At 43.1% G+C, this 16,181-nt stretch overlaps 1 protein-coding gene across 1 annotated transcript in view; it reads left to right on the forward strand.

Annotated features, from left to right (window-relative positions):
* The first annotated feature begins 7,714 nt into the window (after nucleotides 1-7,714).
* The window catches only part of Moxd1 (monooxygenase DBH like 1), an 82,996-nt gene continuing 74,529 nt past the window's right edge, over nucleotides 7,715-16,181 (forward strand). The window contains exon 1 of the mRNA XM_028766493.1: nucleotides 7,715-7,978. Within this exon, the coding sequence (XP_028622326.1) occupies nucleotides 7,715-7,978 (264 nt within the window). The remainder of the gene's footprint in view (nucleotides 7,979-16,181) is intronic.

Below are 16,181 nucleotides of genomic sequence, written 5' to 3' on the forward strand. Positions count from 1 at the left end.
GTGCTTCAAAGCCTTAGCCCTCAGTCCCAAATATGTCCTATATCTGTCCCTTTCCATATGAAGATAAATGCTTAACTAGTTTTTCCTCTTCAGAGGAAACTTTATTCATTGTTTGTTATTCTTGGTAATGGCCATAATGGCTTCAGTTAAGATCTTGGATATTGCAATTTAGTTTTATATTTCTGGTCTTTATGTTCTTTTATTACAATAATAGTATATTATTTCAGTATAGTGTAGATTTCACTAAATTTTCCCAAATAACACGTGGAATTCTGGAATCAAGTGAGGTACTCTGGACCTGCCTGTCATTGTAAGTGTGGTGTTAAATTTGCCTTCAACTTTGAATTGAAGTCATTATCCTATTTTGATAGAAGGCATGCTTTTCTTTAAGTTGATGGCTACAGAAGTATAAAAGATCAAAGTATTTAAGTGCCAAGTCTAGCAGAAAGGGTGACAGGTGGAGAGTTAAAGGCTTGGATGAGAAAAATGTCTTCCCCTTCTCTACTCTCAACTCCACGTGCCTTCTGAGCTGTCAAATCACTGCCAGTGGAGAGACTTGAGTTTCCTCTAAAGGGAGGACATGGAACAGGTAATGTTGACTGTATTGGACAACCCATTTCTCTACTTATTTAATTTAAAACCTGTATTCTGGAACAATTTGCTTTTCCATAGGATTCATTTCCTTTGTCTGCAAGATGAAAGTATGGAAAATTTTTTATGGTTCTTTGCAAAACTGACAATCATGTAAGAACTTAGTCCTTTGGCCACCCCTCACCTCTCCTCCTGCAGTCGCTGACAGCTCTGGTTGTCTGATTCCCACAGAAGTACAATCTAACAAGACACAAGAATAAGGCATTTCCCATTGTTAAGGTCAGTCAGGTAAGAGCACAGTTCCAAGGCCTATCCTCGCTAGGCCCACAGGCCTCTTCTAGACATGGCTCCATGTTAATAAAGCTGAGTGCTGGGAACACATTGCTGATGTGACCTTGCTTCCTTGTAAAGTGGAATTCTACCAATTAGCATCACTAATAGTTAAAATGTTTTGCTTCCCCACCCCACACCCTCAACTTTTTAAAGTTAAAGCAGTTGACTTTCAGACCATTGGTTGATCAGTAACACTAAAGTGTGTCTTGGCTTAAGTGGTTTGCTTGCTGTGATTTCCAACAAGCAGAGCCCAAGAATGATTTTCGTTGTCAAGCCGTACCCATTTCAAAGTCACCTCTAGACTCCTGGTAGTAGAAGCAAATCCACTTGATCCTCCTCCTTTTTCTTACATATCTCTACTGTTATTCACAGGAACAGTGATTCCAATAAGGAGCACGCGATCAACCCACATGGTCCACAGCACCTCCCGTCTGATTCATGGGGAAAGTACTAGCCCTGCTGACAATGCTCCAAGCCAAAGACTGGCTGGCTTTAAATTTTATCTTTTTTTTTTTTTTAATTGAGATGAACTGAGAGCTGGAGAAAGTACATTTCAGAGAGACATCTCATTTTTGCTTCAGTCTTTTCTGACACTGACTTGGGGATGAATTTGAATTAGACACCTACTCACCATTGCAGGTTGGTTATAAAGTGAGAAAATGCTTCAAGTTTCCTATTCTAGCGTTGAAGAACTGCTGAACACTTATATAAATATTTTTCTTTGAGCTCCCTAGAAGACAGGAACTTTGTAAATATTCAGTATTATTGTTACTCCTTAGGTACAAGGAAATAGGAAAATTGTGGTTTTTCCCAAGAGGATCTTTCAGACCTCCTAGTGCATACCAAATGATCTTGCGTTGACTTACCCCCACCTGCCTGTCTGCTGGCTTTCCTTATTCTCCACCCTGCAACCAGCCCTGTGTAGTTGACTAATGTACCAATATAAATAAACTTAGGCGCTGGAGGTTTGGGGTGGGGATGAGGACTCAGCCTGGTACAGTCACAACGGCTTGATGTCCAGCTGTGTATCATCACAGGGTAAATATCAACATAAATATCAAGTTTTGAGTTCCTGAATGAAAACTATGATAAGTGATCTGGCTGAATGTGGGATTCCACATAATTCCAGTTCTCCCCCACCCCACCCCGCCTTCCTTCCTTCCTCTTTCTTTTCTTTCATCTTCTCCCACAGCCTGATCTATCCTTGTGTTCCAAGGACATGGGAAGAAAAGAAGCCTCATGCAAGGATTCCAGTTACTCTGTTTATTTCAAGTGGCGTCTTCACAAAATTAATTCACTTGTTGGCACATTCTTGCCCAGCAGGCTATTCCTGGGAAATTTGAATGTAAGCAGGTCCTGGAGACAATGTCCAGAAATGCACAGAGTTACGTTTGGATGACAGATTTTCAGGTTGTTTTTTTCAAGTTTACTTTCTTAACTCAGCTTTCCAGAGTTTCCTGACTGTCATATTTCATTTTTACAAAATCAAGAGCATAAAAAAAATTAATGTGAACCCTCTCTACCTTCAATCTCATTCTTTTCCCTGCTATACACTAAGTTTTAATGGACCTTTCTGCTTCTTCCCGTAACTTTTTACCCCATTGCTAAGGATCAGATTTGGTTAACCACACTATACAACTACTGAGCCACATCCTAAGTCCCCTTCTGATTTTTTTTTAAATAAATTTAAGACAGTTATTAGTGCAGTAACCTATTTCCAAATGAGTTGACAAGAGGGTTTTGACCTAGGGAACTCAGGCACTTACAAAGGGAACATAACACAATTTTCCATTTTATTTTACAGTACCTTGGCTATTTCAAACCAAAGTAGCATGTCTCTCTTGAGTAGGCGTTGTGCTGATAGATTTCTATGTGTTCAGTTAAGCTCAAGATGAATACATTAGTGTTAATGTTTCTTGAGTCCCCAGAAGGTAGAGTTGTAGCACCAATTACAACAGACAAAATACAGTAATGCCTTTTTATAAAAAATTTTGTGTCATCAAACTGAACTTTCAATGAAATATGTAGAAGCCCATGCCATTACTGCACTCAGTCAACATGGCTGGTGGGAGCTGTTGTGCTGATTGACACATACACACAAACCCAACGTTATTTAAGTGAATATTAAATACATGCAACTTTAAATAGTTACCATCTTGTCTGTGGATTATTTGTGAAACTGTTTCATGAATTTTCCAACAGCTTATTTATGTAATTTTAATTTAATCATTTATTTGATGATATTAACATTTAACGTTATCATTAAAACCTATTTCCTTCTTGGAAAAAAAGAGACAATAACTTCACACTCCTTGATCCTCATGAATCTAACTTACAGCTCTCTCTGATGTGTGTTCATGTATAGTCTCTTATATTTTGTTTTAATACCTGTCTTGGTTAGGGTTTCTACTGCTGTGATGAGACACTATGACCACAGCAACTCTTATAAAAAAAAAATGAATTGGTGCTGGTTTGCAATTTAAAGGTTTATCATCATGGTAGGAATCATGGCAGCAAGCAGCCAGACCTGGTGCTGAAGAGGTAGCTGAGAGTTCTATATCCTGATCAGTAGGAAGCAGGAAGAGAATGAAACACAGTCTTCCAACAAGGCCACACCTACTCCAACAGGCCACACCCACTCCAACAAGGCCACACCTCCTAATAGAGCCACTCCCTATAAGCCTATGGGGCCATTTCCTTCCTAACCACTACAATACCCATGTAAATTACAGCATTCCATCACAGCACTGACACTTGCCCTCCCTAACCCTCTTAGTTAACAACACTCTTACAGGATAACCTAGAGATGTTTAGACTTGGTTTTCCTACAAATGTTCATTAAGTATCTGTTCCCTGCCTGTCTGCTCGCTAGGCAATGTGGCAGTTAAGAGACCAAGCATGCACACAGACTGTGCATGGATTAATGTGTACTGGGTGATATAGGACATCTGAAATTCTTCATGCACTGCCACTGAGGAACAGGTACCACCTGACTGAGACATGTGCAAAGAGACTCAGGAAATATTTCCAAGGACAGAGGGGAGAAAGAACAATCCTGGCAGAGCAAGCAATCTATAAAGGTGTTAGGACATGAGCCAACACGGCTGTCCGATGAGAGTGGTAGATTGTGGGGCAAGTGGAACAGTGTCACCAGACAAACCTTAGGAAGGTTGAGCAGATCGAGAAACCCCGATAATTCTCATATCTGAGAATGGTAAGCGTTTCATCTACTCCTGACTCGGTTGTTCCTATCCTGGAGCATATGACCACGGCACCCCACGTGAGGATCGTGACAACTAGCCACATAGCATAGAGCCCAGAGTTCTCCATCCTAATGAGGTAACTAGGTTGGACGACTTCAGGTGTTTAGCCAATAAGCTTCCTTTCCCAGACATTCCTTCTTACAAAAGATATTTAACCACTGGTCCACCCTGAAAAAAGTCGTACACACACATTTTCCACAATGTACAATGAGTAAACAGTTTGGGCAAGCAAGGATTGTCTCTTTCATCAAGAACCACAGTGAGGGGAAGCCTTCTTCATACAGACCCAGGCCACCTAAGTCTCCAACAGAAGGTCCCTCTGTGCTGCGTACACTCACCCTTGAGCTAAGCCAATCCTCTCAATACCTGCCCAGGGCTCATTGGCCCCATTCCTGACTCCTTGCAGTTTCCAGCAGCATCTGGGTGTCCTAGAGTTTGTGAGCCTCAGCTTCAGGTCCAGCCTGTGTCATTTCTCATGTGGGCTGGGATCCCCATCTTAGGCTACCTTCTGCCACATCTGCTTGTGGGGTTTCTGGAACCTGAAACCCCAAGGTTGAAATGTTTTGTTTGGTGGAATGCAGACCCACAGTAGAGGGAGTGTGCATATACCCAGAGCCAGTGATTCAGTGAGACAAGCAATGGGGAGAAGCTAGAGCGGTAATGTTAGTCAAATCTTAAAAGGCATGGCGTAGTTGCGGAACAAGACAAAATATTCTGGTAGATGTGAGTTTAGAATTTACATAGGAATCCACTAGAAGCACATATAACTAACTGATGTGTTGTTTTCCAGGGTAACAAAAGGGTCACAAAACAGAAAGCTTAGCTTTCATTCTTCTGACATCCCTGCTGTGAAAGGCAGAGGTTACTCAGCATAGGAAGTCGGCCTCTGGTGGCACAGCAGTCCACTTCTTGTGTCTCCAGTGTTGACTGGCTCTCTTACTCTTTCTATCTACACCATTCTGTTTTCCTGGTGGAATCCAGCAACACCAGCCAAAGCCCTGGTAGAAGGTTGAAGTTTGAAGGCTGCCACTGTATGCTGCTGTCCTCAGTACCTCCCTAGAGGGCGCTGTGGCATCATAGGTGCCACCCAGTCCCACTCAGTACCTCCTCAGAATTGTGCTGTGGGTTCCACACCCCTTGCTCCACCTCTTTCAAGACTCTGAGAGCTCTAACTTGACCCAAGATTCTCACATCTCTCCTTTCTCACTCTGTCCTGTAGTCACTGGCTAACCTTGGGGACAGAAGTCCCTTCTTCCCTAGGAACAAATCATTTTTCCAGACAACTTCCCAAATCCTTCAGGAGGCAGTTCCATCTCAAAGTAGCCTTCAGAAAAGACTATATTTATATATAACATACATAATATATTGATATAAAACTTAATTGACACCATCATGGCTATTTTAGGAATAATAAACTGGAAACTAGAACAATAAACATTTCTCTTCATAGGGAAAGTGGCAGATTTAGGGCATACTTGAGAAGTAGGTGGTAAGGTTTTGAAGTAGTCTAGTCAACACAGGTAGAAAGGAGTTACATGTGTGTGTAGTTATTTCCCATGTTCAAGATTTTACTACTGCTCTAAATCTGAGCTCTAACTTCAATACTTTGAAAATTTCTACAATGTAAGCTCCACACTAAATAATTAGCTTCATGTAAATATAATTTGGTTTTCATAAAGTAAGCTCGATGACTTCTAACAGAGCTTAAAGATGTTTTACACAGATACACACACATATACACACACATACACACAAACATACATACACAAACATACATACACAAACATACACATGGACACACAAACATACATACACAAACATGCACACATACACTTACAACACACATACATACACATGCACACATACACATCATCATACACAATCACACACCACACATATACACACATACACACGCAAACACATACACACGCACACATATACACCACATACATACACACATGCCACACACATCTCACACACACACACACACACACACCACTCAGACACACACAGAAACATACACACTGTGTTGGAAGCTTTGTGTCAACTTGACACAAGCTAAAGTCAGCTAATATGAAGGAACCTCAGTTAAGAAAATGCCTCCATAAGATGAGGCTGTAAGCAAGCCTAGAAGGCATTTTCATAATTAGTGATTGATGGGGGAGGTCCAACCTGTCATGGGTGGTGCCATCCCTGGGGTGGTGGTCTTGAGTTCTGTAAGAAAGCAGGTCAAGAGGAGCAAGCTAGCAAGCAGCACCCCCCATGGCCTCTACCTCAGTTCCTGCATCCAGATCTCTTTCCTGCTTGAGTTCCTGCCCTGACTTTCTTAGATGATGAACAGCAATGTCGAAGTTAAGCCCAATATATCCTGTTCTTCCCAGCTTGCTTTGTCATGCTGTTCCACCGAAGCAATAGAAACACACACACACACACACACGCACACACACACACACACACACCCTAGGCTGACATGTCCATATGCTTGGAAAGAAGTAATACAGAGAGCATCAGTGTGCTTATCCGTATTCTTATCCATATTTTGGTCCGACCTCCCTTATTTGTTATCCTGTTTGGTTTTTGTTTGTTTGTTTTGTTTTTTTAAATCAGGCAAGAGTTTGTTTCTGAAACCTGGTAAAGTGTACATAAACTAATAAGGAATCTAATGTGCCCTTAATATGAGTACTGAGCATCTGGAATACAGGAGTGTTGTGTTCAAAGACCAACAAGCTAAGCAAGACATGAGGTTAACAGGACCATGGCCAAAACTTAAAAGGATCGGTGGTGGGGGTGGAAGGGGTCGGGGGTAAAGGGATTCAAAGGAAAGCTGACCTTGACCTATTCCTCTGATGCGTAGGCAGAAGTCATCCCTTCACCAAATCGAAGAAATCAAATTCCGATGGAATGCTCCTAAATCAGCAAAAGAACTAAGAATTGCACCTCCCCACCACCCCTGCCTCCTCTCAGAAGAATAAAGACTGAAGGAAGTGGGTAGGGTGAGGATGTGCCTTGCTTGATGAGCAGGCATCCCTAGGTGCCCTAGCAGAGGAAAGTCAACTGCCAGGTATGAAAACTGCTTTTACCATCTGGGGGTGGGGGGGGGGGGGGGGTGCTTTCACTTTCTCTCCAAGGCACCTCAGATACTCCCAGCTGTCTCTTCCCTCCCGTGGTCCAAAGCCGGATGCCCGTCTATGCCATTACTTTCCAATTCTTTCCCTAGATCCCTCGCAGTCTGCACTTCAACTCCTTTTTCCCTTCTTTCCCTCTACCCGGCTGGGTCTCCTTTTCTCCGTTTCTTCCAGGAAGCTCTTCGTCTTCCCGCCTTCTTAACCCAGACTTCAGGGACAAAATTGGATGCACGGTGGCTGCAGGTGGATGCCTGGAGAGAGGCTCGGGAGTCTTCTGGTAGGACCCAGTGCCAGCGGGGGCGGGGACAGCGGGCGGGCGCGGCCAGCCCTGGGGCGGTCCCAAATTGGGTTCCCGGGTCTTCGGCCCCAGTGGCTGCAGCCCAGGTGCGGTGGGAAAGGAGGATGCGCGGCTGGCCCCTGCTAGTGCTGTGGGCACTGCTCCCCGCGACGGCTGCGGGGAGCTCGGACCGCTCGTACCCGCACCGCGTGGTCCTCGACCCCGAAGGCAAGTACTGGCTGCACTGGGGCCGGCAGGGCGAGCGACTGGCCTTCCGCCTGGAGGTGCGCACAACCGGTTACGTGGGCTTCGGCTTCTCGCCCACTGGGACCATGGCTGCGGCAGACATCGTTGTGGGCGGCGTGGCCCACGGACGGCCCTACCTCCAGGTAAGCTTGGGTTCCGAAGGGATTCCTGTGTTGGGATCGCCCCAAGAGCGCGATGGGCAGCGGGGTCCACCCAAAAACGCGAGGCTGACACCGGTCCGCACAGCAGAGTCCCTCTTACCTTTTTTTGCCATCCTTTGCCCCAGGGTCATTCGAGCCTGCCCTGAGGTCCCTACCTACCTACATCATTTGCAGTTTTCACCCGGGGAAGTTTCCCTCCTCAGAAAGCTTGCATCCTGGTGCTCTTCTTAATAAACCTTCACGCACAGGCCACACATTCCCCTCCACCTTTCAAGAAAAATAGGCCACAGCTTTGAAGACCTAACTGGTCAGATCTGCTTGGAAGGGCAGGGTACACTTGCCTGTCTACGGTTGGGATTCGCAGAGAATCTCCAGTGGTTGGTTTTGGCAGCACCCCAGAAGCAGGGCCAACATTTACTAGACCATGCATAAGTTGAATGAAGGGCCCTGAAAAGTTGCTTAAGGAAGTTTTATTACTGACAGCTGTCGAGGAAGCTGGGTTTAGCGACCCCAGCACATCCCAGAGTCTCCGAGCAAGCAGAACCCTCTATTCAGGGTTTTCCACTTTAATAGACAACAAAGTTCATCTGATTCTCTCATTGCCCATTAGCTCTAGGGGAAAGAGTTCTGGTGGATGCTACCTGATACAGGCATCTTTATGTGTAGGGAAACGACCAGAATTCTGTAGCTCAGCTTCCTGGATATTGAACAACATCTTGGTCCTAGTGGATATACACACTTAAGGGCCAACTTCCGTCCAAGAACGCAGGCCTTTCCTAAGAAGCCTCATGAAAACTTCTTCTGAGATTGTCTCCCCTTGGGCAGCATAAAAATGTCCCTTGTGAATTTCAACATGTATGGTTCAGTACTTTCTCCAGTCTTCTAAGATGGATTTTCACAGCATTCTGACTGAGGTGCTATAATATTTTAGCCTCAGTTCTGACACTGAAGTATTTGGCTAGAAATAAATTGACAATTTCCTAGCCACCCTATCGTGTGTTTACTTTTCAGAAAGTTACCATTTCCTCTCCACGTAAGTGCTGAGCACCTCTGATAGAATAAAGCTTTTGGGGGTTCGCTCTGCTGACTTCTCCTACATGTAAGTTTTCTGATGCTGCATCATCTCAGATATGGAATTTGTTGGCTGAAGACTTGATCCCAGGCCTCATTAGCCAACTAGCTTACTCTCCCATGATCTGAGGAAGATGCTACCTTATTTTAATATCTATTGCAACCAAAAATCTTTAAAGCTGTTTTTGTAGAGTATTATGAACCTTGCACAGCCTACAGAAGTGGGCATGAGGCATCTTGCTATGGTAACAATAGGCCGGGTGGGAAACACTCTGAACTTTCCAACTAGCTTCTTCTATCAGCCGAACTTTCATTCCTCTGATGGATTCCTGTCCTTCCCCTGTTCTTTGCCCCTTTGACACAACAACTCCACCCCCATCGGAACCATTTAGCAACTGTGAGTGCCCATTCCAGGCTAGTAATCCCCTGTATGAATGCCCAGTTTGTGTGAGCGAGAGAAGAGAGCATCATTGTCAGATGTGCTCTTGATTTGCACAAAAATGGATTCTCCCTTCCTATGGGGGTAGACATCACCAGTGAATGGAGTCTGACACATATGTCATCATTTGTAGTGGCCTTGCTTGTTGGCCCATTCAAAAACTGAAGCTATTCTGTGGGGAGCAGCGTGGAGCATCTGGGTCATTGCTGCCGGGCCCCTCACTGAGGAAGTTCCTGCAAGAGATCTGAAATCACAAAAAACAGGGAGCATTCTTTGTGGTTAACGATGTGCTTCTTTTTAAAGCACACCCCAGCCAACTGCAACAAAGCAACATTGGCAAAGCACACTGAAAGTGTGCAAGCCCGACACAGCTCAACTGCAGCTTCGTTAAGAGATATTTATAAATCTTGGGATGATGCCCCCCCCCCAACTGCCAGATGAGGCAGGGACCTTTCAAAGCTTCTTGCTCTCAGCATTGCTAAACAAGGAGACAGGTCCCACTTCTGAAATACAAGATAATGGTGCTCAGCTGTAAGCTGTGTGCCTCTCCTGGCAAGAGGAGGAGGTTTCATAATTAGCCTGGAGAGACAAGCCAACCTCAAAGCCAAGGAAACAACGCACCTGAATTGACAGAGTCCACAGCTTTGGGCTACCAGAGGCAGATTCTGGCAATCTTGGAAACAGATACCAGAGTCCACTTCAAAGAAAATGAATGGTGCTTGATTGATTCATAGTTTGTAAAGGGGTGCTGTTAAAGTTACTCACAAAAGAGATGAATTCATTACACAATATTGTGCTTCTGGGAGTGTTTGATCCATGTATAGTAACAATAATAATAATAACTGTGCATACAGATGCCCCACAATGCTTTGCTGTAATAGATATTAATCACAAGCAAAGAACTTTCAAATAGAGAGAATCTTCAAGTCCAAACAACTATTTCCTTTAGGAAGTTTCTTCCAAATTTCTCTCTCTCTCTTTATCTCTGTTCTCTGTCTGCCTCTGCTTGTCTCTCAGTCTGTCTCAGTCTGTCTCTGTCTGTCTCTCTCTCTCTGTCTGTCTCTGTCTCTCTCTGTCTCTTTCTGTGTGTGTGTGTGTGTGTATGTGTACACAGGTGTGTGCATGTGTGTTTAACTATCTTGTTCCAAACCTGAGAGAAATAAGTCACAGAATGGATTATGTGTATCATGATTTAAAAATGTAACACATAAAGCGTAACTTCTTTCACATCCAGAATTTTCTGTTTGTTCGTTTTGTTTTTTGAGACAGGGTCTCTTGATGTAGTCCTGGCTGAACGCAATTCACTATATAGATCAGGATGGCTTTGAACTCCCTAGATCCACCTGCCTCTGCATTTCAAGTGGATTATAAAGGAGTGGGCCACCACACTCAGCTTGAAACTTGTATCTTTTTTTAACTTGCTAAACTCTAGGGTAAAAATATCTGTTTGAAGACCAGCATACAGCAAGCATATGAGCAAAGGCTGTTCGAAAAGTAATTGTAGGATGCTGGCTCAATATGCTGCTTGCTGCCATTTCTGATGAGCTGAGTTTAGTGTCTGGAACCTGCTTGGAGGAAAGGAACTCTGGAAAGTTGTCCTCTGGTCTATACATGTCATGTGTACACACACCTCTCCTCTTCCCCAGTAAAAAATGTAACAAAAGTATAACTTTATTAACTTTACTCCTGGGATCGTCCATTTGATTGCTATATAAATAAATGGTTTATTAAGAAGGTATTGTTTGTTCACCGATGAGCCTAAAGTTATGAGGTCTTTCCATTGCTTTCTCAGGCTAATTGTTGGTGGTTTGTGTATTTAATGATTACCCCATCAGAGGCTGATGGCTTCTTTTCAACCTTCTGATCTTTTCCTGCCCTCCTCGTGTTGTAGGTGAGGAGTAGGCCTTGGGTAACTGTTAAGTGGCTTTTGGGGCCTTACAGCTAGATCAGCCTCCATAAAAACATATTCTAGTGTCCTTCCTAAATAACGAGAGTACGTGTACACTGTGAATTATGTCTCTTACTATATTTATTCTACTATGAATGTCACAGACATGTACGTTCCGTGTTCATAAGTCTTTTAGGTGTGCTGATCATGTAACTCTCAAATGGCCCTTCTGAGCCCAATATCTCAGGTGGAAACTCTGGGCTCTGGGTTACTCATCATGGAAATCTCATGTGGTTTCCATACAGTGACTTCAGTGAAGGGCTCACCTATAGGCAGAACATGCTGAGATGTTCAATCTTCCATTCAGGGAATATTGATTGACAGAAAACAAGTGCCCTAGGTGTTGAGGATTGTCTTTGGTGGTTGACAATAGTATTTCCAAGCCAGACGCCATATACTAGGAAGAAGACAGGGTTTCGTGTGAATGAAAGACTCTGAAGACCTTGAATGTAGGAAAGTATTTACTCTGAGAAAGGATAATGCATTGCCTTTTGTTGTAAGCACTTTCTGAACCACATGGGCTCTTTCCCCATCTCAGTGTTGGGCACCATAATGGCCCATAACAGAGGGATTCATGTCATGGGAGACTATAGAGCTGTGATAAGATGCCAGATAATTGAGAATCAGAGAGGATATCATTTAGTTCCACCTCGAAAAAGAAGTGATTTGATCTTCTTTTAAAATGTTCCCCAGTGACTGGGGACATTATCAGTTGGTAAAGTAGTTGCTTTGCTAGCAGAAGGACTTGAGTCTGTTCCTCTGAACCCATGTGAAAAAAGCCAGGCATGGTGTCAAACTTGTAACCCATTGCTCTGGAGAAGTGGAAATAGAATAGTCCCCGAGGTTTGCTGGCCAGTCAGCCTAGTCTAGCCTGTGATCACTAGCCTCCAGTGTAAGAGCTTGTCTCACAACTGATGTAGACACTCCTGAGGAATGACAGTTGAGACTTTTCTCTGACCTCCATACACATGTGCACATTCTTGCAAAGGTACTTCTGCCATAGTTTCCAATACCTCAGTATCCACCCCTAACTGAAGAAGACCACATATGGATACATAGTTCAGGTTCCTGAGGTAATTTTAGTATGAAGTCAAGTCTGCTAGTTACTGATTTTCTGTGGTCAGGCTCTGTGATGGAAATCACGGATCTTAGCCTGCAGTGGCTTGGAAGATTCCAGGGAGAGAAGTTCATCGAAAGCCAGTTCACAGTGACCATTTGATGGAGTAATATCTGTGTGGCTGCTCAACAGTATGTTTTAAGATAGAAACACACAGTGGTTGTTCTTAGCATGGGAACGCTTCTGAGATGCATTTAATGAATTTGCATATAGTTCTAAGCATTTCCCCAACAAGAACAGCCATTTTTACCCTTTGAGTATAAGTGTGCTTTAAAGTATGCTTAGCAAGGGGTCTTTCTCTCCTTCCCATAGTCCTCTTTGTAACTACACACCTTAAGCTGGCTTGTACTAGTTGTATTTCTAAGCAGCAGTAATATCCACCCACACACAGTGTAAAAGGTAACAGTTATGTGTTGCTAGGCTACCTTATTTACTTCATTATTAACTGAAGGCCTCAGGCCTCAGGTTATCCCCAGTCTATAATCCACCAAGAGAAGGGTTCTGATTAGAAATTTTGATTAGATTTAAGAGTAATGTTTTTTTTATATATATATTTGAAAACACTCCATTGTTTTTCATTACTTAAATAGACACCCTTTTCCTCCCTCCCCCATTCTGTGAGATTGCTAATAAGCTATAAAAATACCCTCAGGCTACCCTTGCAGAAGGAGCCGGAGAAGAGGCACAGGAGTGGTAGATAATTAGTATCTCATTATGGCATGGATGGAACATTGTAGGTTGATGACTGTGTCAGTGCTGCCAAACCTCCCTGAGGTAGCAAGAACAAGTCTATGTGCTTGGCAGAATCTCAAGAAAGATGGCTGGGTAACTGGTGTGGATCAGACCAGGAGTCTTCTAGGCGGAGCCTCACCAATGCTTGTGCTTAATTCTTGTGTGGCCCTTGGCAAACCCTTAACCCTCCCTAAGTGGCAGTTTCCTTTTGTGCAGAAGGGAGATTATGCTCTTTAGCTCGTGGGTTTTGCAAGGATTAAACAAAATAGGCATTAAAGCTCTTAGCAGAGAATGCTACTCACAGAACTTTATAATTGAGAGCTATCATTGTAATGATTCCATAGTGAATTATGGGAACTTCCCAGCTTTTGAAAAGGCATCCAGTAAGTATACAGATAGGGGGCTTAAAATGTGAGGAAGTCTGCGGACAAAGTGCAGGCCGTTGGGTGGTGATTGTTTTGACCATTAACGGCTGGAGACCAACTTATTTCCATAAACATAATTTATAGAATGTGACTGCGTGTTCCTTTGTGTTTGAATTGTTGCTCTTGTAGGATATGGCCTTAAACAAATGGTCCATCTGAATGAGACATTTAAGCATCTAGCAGGGCTTCTCATTCTATCCCTCTAGAAGATAGAATAAAAATATTGAATTAGAATCATAAATATTTGATATCCATACCCAAACATGATATCAATGTGGCTACCTCAGGTTACAGATGAGGGCTTAAAAACAGCAGTGCACTAAAATAATGCGTGAAAACCAAAGGCTAAAAATCTATTTAAAATATAAATGAAAATAACAATTTAGTTGAATAAAACTACCTGTACATGCACAATCTTGTAAAATTGTACTAAATCTGCTTCGTGTGGCTGAGGGCTTAGTTAATTTAGTAGGTATGTTTCAGTTCACTGTAATGGGGCTGGTAGACAGAGGTCGTATTAGCTAGTGATCCGAGCTGTTCTCATCAAAGGGTTCAATAGTGGCACTGTACTATGTCTCAGGAGGTTTACACCAAAAGGCTTTTTTCTAGGAATAGCATTTTCAGAAGACAAGTGGGTAAATGACAACGTTCTGAAGATCACTGAAACTTCTGGAAATTTGGATACCCAAGGTCAGACAAATAGCTGGCAGTGTTTTCACCGAGCAAGAATGATCGATCATTGTCATGTGGTGGACAGGCTTCCTCCAGAAACATGGAGGAAACAGCACTTGTAATGCTCCAGAAAACTAAAGATCCAGTTGGCATATCTTAAGGGTAGAAGAATACTATAGCTTAGTATCAGTCTTTGTGTCAGAGACACTAACATGGAATGGGTGGCCCTGTGAAGTTGTGAGGTCCTGAACTCCATAGTTCAAGTGTTCAGCACTGTGTGCTTATCTCTCAGAGACATCTCCATGGCCCTGGAACAAAAGACAGATTAGGCAATGAAGTGCTTGCTGCACAAGCAGGAGGCCTAGCGCTTGGATCTCCAGCACCAAGTAATCACCTGAGGAGCTGGAGGGGTGCTGCAGCAAACCAGTCGAGTCACACTGGAGAGCTTTAGGGGTGGATGGCATCTGAGGAAGGACAGAGAAGCACATACGCACCCCACTCCCAGACATAAATGCATGTGCAAACATGTGCTAGGAAAGCTTTTGAGACAGAGCATGCTTGGTGCCAGCCAAGACTAGGTTTACCTCAGAATTAGTTTCCAGCAATAACCCAATGCTGAAGAGACCTCCACTCCACACATATTCTCTCAGATAATCCAAGAAATGAGCAGTGGAAGATTAAACTATTAAAAAACTCCATGACGCTTTTAAAACGACAGTTTTTCCTGGTTTTTAATGTGTGTATGATAGTTATGTATGGAGCTGTTATAGTGTCCTGAAAGTATCTCATCTTTAATAAACTTCAGTATCTTTAGCTATATATATAGTGGATATGTTCATCTTTAAATCTGAAAAACATAAAAATAAAATATTTGTCTCTCAAAAGCAGTATTTGGAGGGCCTCAAGAGCACAGTTGTTGAGTTTCTGAAGCCTGTCTCCAATTGGCTTGTTGCTTTCACCTTTTTTGAAATACTTCCTGCCTCCTGACCTGCCCACTCTGCTCAAACTGAGCCTGATTCATTTCAAACCACTCTCCTTGCCAGCTTTCCCTATCTTAGTAAGTGGCAGTTTTTGCTAGCTACAGTTAAAAAGTAGGAGCAACCGTTTTTTCTTCCCTTTCCTTTATCCACAATCAAAACCCTATCTTCAGAACCTGATGTCTTTCCTGCCAAAATCTAAAATCTGCCCAATTCTCTTTGGCTGAACTAAAACCAGTGGGATTACTGAGAGGTTTCTGTATGTCTTGGTCACGATTTGTGTCTCTCCTCCTCTTCCTTCTCCACATAGTAGCCACAGTCTGTGAATACTTTTATCATAAGCACACACACACACACACACACTCAGGCACATGCACACACACACATGCACACACGCACACACAGATACACACACACATGTATGCACACACATGTACACACCCTTGTATGAGAGGAAGCAAGGAGGGAAAAGGCAGGAGAAAAAGAAAGGGAGGAGAGAGGAAAAGATGAGGGGAGGAACCTAGAAACAAAGAAATTACCTGCTGTTCTAAAGATTTTTATTACTGCTTGAGTAAAATAAACCTAGACTCTTAAGTGAAGTCTTCTAAATTTTTTTTTAATTAGAAGATGGGTTAGGAAGGAAGGGAAATAATGTTACTTTAATGATTGAAACTGAGATTTTTTTTTCCACCAAAGCATATGGTTAGGATTGAAGAGCCTAACAATTAACTTTATCGTATATGTCTCGTAATTCTATAGATGACTTTACATGAAAAATGAAATGAACAGGTGCTCCTGACCTCA

This window comes from Grammomys surdaster, unplaced genomic scaffold (assembly GCF_004785775.1).
Source record: "Grammomys surdaster isolate TR1022 unplaced genomic scaffold, NIH_TR_1.0 168, whole genome shotgun sequence".
In the NCBI taxonomy this organism is placed as follows: domain Eukaryota; kingdom Metazoa; phylum Chordata; class Mammalia; order Rodentia; family Muridae; genus Grammomys; species Grammomys surdaster.